The sequence below is a fragment of the Temnothorax curvispinosus genome, unplaced genomic scaffold (genome assembly GCF_003070985.1).
Source record: "Temnothorax curvispinosus isolate PA1 unplaced genomic scaffold, ASM307098v1 QBEX01008625.1, whole genome shotgun sequence".
NCBI classification, from domain to species: Eukaryota; Metazoa; Arthropoda; class Insecta; order Hymenoptera; family Formicidae; genus Temnothorax; species Temnothorax curvispinosus.
Window position 1 is genome coordinate 1,952 of NW_020218405.1, and position 5,338 is coordinate 7,289.

Here is a 5,338-nt window from a genome sequence, read left to right on the forward strand (position 1 = left end):
AGTCTTATTGAAATGGGATAGTAGTCATGGCAGGTAAAAGCCATAGGATTACCCGTACGGTAGGCTACCGTGCGTAAGAATTTATGTTGTATGCGTTCTATCTTTTCAATATGACATTTGTAATAAGGAGACCATACAGTGGAGCAATATTCCAATTTTGGGCGAACCAACGAGCAGTATAACAATTTCAAAGTGGAGATATTTACAAAATATTTACCCCAGCGGAGGATGAAGCCAAGTACTTTATACGCAGATGAAACAATAGATTGAATGTGATTGTTGAATGATAAGTCAGCGCAAAACATAACTCCCAGATCACGAGCGTTATACTTTATTGAGAGTGGTGAGCCATCAAGTATGTAGTCATACAAAAGCGGGTTGTTTTTGTGTGTAAAATGTATAACGAAACATTTAGAAACATTAAGTCGAAGGCAGTTTCTTCTACACCAGACCTCAAGTTCATGCAGATCACGTTGCAACAGTAAAGCATCAGCAAGTCCATTGATTTTTCGATACATTTTCAAGTCATCCGCATATAGTAAAAAAAGGCAATATTTAATATACATAGCGATATCGTTAATAAATAAAATAAATAAAAGGGGGCCAAGATGCGACCCTTGCGGCACCCCAGAAGAGACAATTATGCTTCTAGACATACTGTTTTTATATTTTACAATTTGTGTTCTGTCTGAGAGAAAGCATGAGATCCAACACAAAAGAGAGCCCTCGACTCCATAAGCTCGCAGTTTACCTAATAAAAGAGTACGATTCACAGAATCAAACGCTTTCGCAAAGTCAGTATACACAGAGTCAACTTGGGAACCACTCTCAACAATATTTGCTAAAAAATTATAGTAATTTACCAAATTTGTAGTCGTGGATCGTCCAGGGACAAATCCGTGTTGTTCGACAATAATAAGGTTTTTGCAGAGCGATCCAAGCTTGCGAGCCACAATGCAGTCAAAGATCTTAGGCATTATGCTTTGCTTACAAATAGGACGGTAGTTAGTAACAAATTGACGTTCACCTCCTTTAAAAATCGGGGAGACAAGACATTGTTTCCAAAGTGCAGGAAATGAGCCCATCTTTAGTGATTTATTAAATATTATCCATAAAAACCTTGATACAATAAAAATACTTGACTTAAAGACCGATGGAGGAATACCATCCACACCGGCGGCGCAATTAAGGGAGAGATTATCAATTTCATTATACACCTCTTCTATAGATATATCCAAGGAGAGAAGATTCAGGGAGTGAGCCAGTTTAGGATCTATTTCAGGTTCAACATTATTTCCGTCGTCGCCGGAGTAGACAGATTCGAAATAATCAGCGAAGCAGTTTGCGATAACCTCATTGTCCTGCACAAGGTGATCATTGTGTAAAATAAAAGAGGCATGAGGCTCTGAGGATCTAATGTTTTTTATAAATTTCCAAAAAAGTTTTGTGTTATCCGTTATGGTGCTTTCAGTTCTATTGATAAAGTTTGCCCAGCATGCAGTAGATAAAGATTTGCACTTTGCTCTAAGGTAAGAGAAGGATAAATAGTCGGAATAAGTTTGTGTATACTTATATCTTAAATGAGCTGATTTTTTTGCCTTTATAAGAGAAATCAGCTCTTTTGTGAACCAAACTGGATAAGAGGATTTAAAAATGGAACGGGAGGGAACAAACATAGTAATAGCGGTGTTCAGGTGATAATATAAGAAATCTACTGCTTCATTTACTGAGAGCTTCTCTAAAGCAGTGTCCCAGTCAATCTGGTTAAGATAATTCATAATAGCTGAGTAGTCGGCTTGCTCGAAACAGAGTTTTCGTGCAGTTTCAACAGGGGAGCAAGCAGTGCTTGAAAAAGGCAGGGAACATATGAGTGGAGGATGATATATATCACAAGGAATAAGAGGCTCATAGGCAGCAGATACACGGAGGCTCTCAAAAGATGAGAAAATGAGGTCAAGCTCATATCCCAGCGCATTTTTCACCGTGTTATGTTGACAGAAATTGCAAAGATTGAAATATTCGGTAACTACATCAGCCTGTTTTGGATGGGAACCATTCATGGGAGTATAAGTTAACGAGGAATAATTATGCTGCCATAAAATATTTGGTAAGTTGTAATCACCGAGAACAATAAAACTGGCATCAGGATATACACAGCGCATGTCGAATACCAGGCGCCCGTGGGAATCGTAAACATCGGGTGAAGAGCCCGGCGGAATATAGACAGCAACAATAATAAGAGAGCTATGTTTGATTTTTACTTCCACAAAGAGATGCTCGACACTCGAAACCGATGTACCAATAATACGACTGTAATAACAATTTCGAACAGCGACCAAAACACCACCGCCTCTCGAGCAGTCGCTAGTGCTCATATCTCTATCATAACGGTAAATTTTGAAATCAATTAGGCCGAGCTCAGCATCCGATATACCCGAATTTAACCACGTCTCCGATAAAATAACAAAATCATAATTCATTGTAGCAAATGTAATGGAACAGCGTAGATCCGATAATTTTGTTCTCAAGCCTCTCACATTTTGATAATACACTAAAGGGCAGTGTTCATGTTTTTTGCACGCGAACTCTGAGGCATATTGACAATTTTCGGTATGCCGTTAAAAAACCTAATAGTCTTGTCGGTGACGCCAGTGTCTCTAAGCGATTCAAACCGCTTCTTAACACAAACGAAATGATCACGCTGCTTCCTGGTTAAATCCTGCTTGATACCAACTGGTCCGGAGTAGCTCTTCTTTTTCTTGAGAATGTCGATGGCGTCGGATTTGGACGGCAATGAGACTCGCAAGGGTCTTGCATGACCCTGTCTAAAAGTGCCGAGTCTCCGGATCTTGATACGAGGAGGATTTAAGGGCCGTATCTTGCGTATTATTTCCTCGGCCGTGGCCAAATCATTCGAACCGTCATCAGTCGAGGAAGAGGGAGAATTTGACTCCTCAATGTTATAAAAAATTAAGTTTGAGGATCTTCTCTCCCTCTCGGAAATTTCCTCCATTATTTCCTCGTGATCGATGGAGGCGGAGGCGGATGATATCTTGTTCTCAATCTCCGTGACTTTCTCAGTTAGCCCCTGCATCTCAGCTGCAATCTGCTCAATATCAGCACGATACAAGCTCGCAAGCTCCTCCCGAAAGATAGTGAACTCTTCACGGATTATAGCTCTAATTTTTCCGATCAAATGATCTGTCAGGTCAAAGGATAATGATGTAAACTCGAGTACTCTAAATAAAGCAGCGGGTAAACGACGATTTAAACAAGAATGGTTACAGATTGAACAATTTAAGCTGTGGTTACTTGAAGTGCCACATAAAGAAAATTTATTTGCTTGTTCAATTTGTAATAAATCTATTGTTGGTGGTTTATCTCAAATCTATCGTCATGCAGATTCTAAGATGCATTTAAAAAATTTGGAAAAATGTAATACAGAAAGTAGTTCGTCGAATATAAATTTAAATGCGCAAAACAAAACATTTTTGCCGTTTAAAAAGAAAAAAATGTCATTTGAAATTCGATATGCCGCCGTAATGGTTGAAAGAAATATTTCATTTGCATCTGCAGAAATAATTCTCAATTTGTTTAAAGACTTAGCGAAAGATAAGGATTGTAGAGAGATTTTAGAAAGTATGTGTATGGGTCGAACAAAGTGTACGAATATAATTTCGAATGTTTTGTGCCCAGTTGAGACTAATCGTGTAGTCAAAAATATTCAAAATACTAAATTTTCAATTTTTATTGATGAAACATCAGACATTACAAATGAAAAATGGATGACGTTTCATGTACGATATGTTAATCCTCAAACATTAGATATTCACTCACAATTAGTAAAGTTGATTGATGTCGATGCGAGAGATTGCAGTGCAGAAAAATTATTTAATGCCTTTAAACAAGAAATGTTGAAACTACAAATACCATTTGAAAATATTATTGCCTTGTCATGCGATAATGCTTTTGTCATGACAGGGAAACATTTATCATTTAAAAAAAAACTTGAAGAAATGTGTAAAAATGTATTAACGCTTTCATGTCCATGCCATTCCGCTGCATTAATTGCGCATGCCACATGTGAAAAAATACCTCCAGTTTGCGACAAATTTTTAAGAAAGATTGCAACATATATAAATAGTAGTCCGAAGCGTACAGCCATTTTTCGCGAATTTTGTGAATGTTTTCAAGAAACAAATCATAAAATTTTAAAATTAGCAGAAACGCGGTGGCTTTCTCACCACTCATGTGTTGAACGAATTCTTGAATATTGGGATACTATTAAATATTTTTTGAATGAAATGGTTGTAAGTGAAAAGACAGAATCGGGGGAATATCTTTTATCTGTAATGCAGAACATAGACATGAAAGCATATTTATTATTCTTAAAATATATATTACAATTTTTTAATGTCTTTAATGCATTTTTTCAAGCTAAAGAAACAAGGATTCATTTGTTGCAGTCGAAAGTAATTGATTTCCTTATTGATATCTGTAAAAATTTTTTAAAACCAGAACTTTTAAAATATTTGCCTGAAATTAATTTCTCACAAAATGAAAATCATAAATCTTTGATTGAAATTAATTTAAGATTGCAATGCGAAGAATATCTCAGTCAATTAATGATTGAAGGACATACAGACGCAGTTATAAATATTCGAGAAAATTGTTTACAATTTTACATAACTGCTGCCGAGCAAATTTGTAAAAGATTACCAGTCAATGACAAATTTTTGTCTAAATTAAAAATTTTCAAATCGCATACAGCTTTATTTGATATCGATAGAGAAACGTCATTCAATGATATTTTCTTTTATCGTTAAAACTATTGGCGGTTTTGATGAAGACTGTTTAAAGAAAGAATGGTCAACATTGCATTTAGATTTTACTGTAGCAGAAAAACAAAATTTAAAAGAATTAAATTTTGATGAAATGTGGAAGCAAATTTTGCAATGTCAGAATAACGACATTAAATATCCTAATTTAAGATCTCTTCTAAATGCAATTCGATCACTTCCTAACTCGAATGCTGATTCAGAAAGAATATTTTCATATCTGCCAGATGTAAAAACGAAAAAACGAAATAATCTGTCATCAGTTTCTGTAAATGCTATTTGCGTCGTTAAATCAGCATTACATGCCAGAGGGGAAAATATTTTAAACATGAAAATTGATGACAATCATTTATCTATCATGTCATCTAATAAATTATATGCTAAGCATCCTACTAAGCAAAAAAGTAGTCTAACATTATATCCTGCAGATGATGACAATATTGTAGGGATAGGAGAATATATTACTCTATACGGTTGTACTAAATCGTTCGTATTTATTT

General features: G+C 35.7%; 1 protein-coding gene across 1 annotated transcript; it reads right to left on the reverse strand.

Moving 5' to 3' along the window:
- Positions 1-2,551: 2,551 nt before the first annotated feature.
- On the reverse strand, positions 2,552-3,152 carry LOC112458049. The gene has a single exon (XM_025021456.1). The coding sequence runs from the start codon at positions 3,092-3,094 to the stop codon at positions 2,552-2,554; it is 543 nt and encodes a 180-aa protein (XP_024877224.1). The 5' UTR covers positions 3,095-3,152.
- Between the last annotated feature and the right edge of the window lie 2,186 nt (positions 3,153-5,338).

What these genes read in the sequence shown, in the direction of transcription:
- LOC112458049 (XM_025021456.1), bottom strand. Translation starts at nt 3,094, where the DNA reads ATGCAGGGGCTAACTGAGAAAGTCACGGAGATTGAGAACAAGATATCA.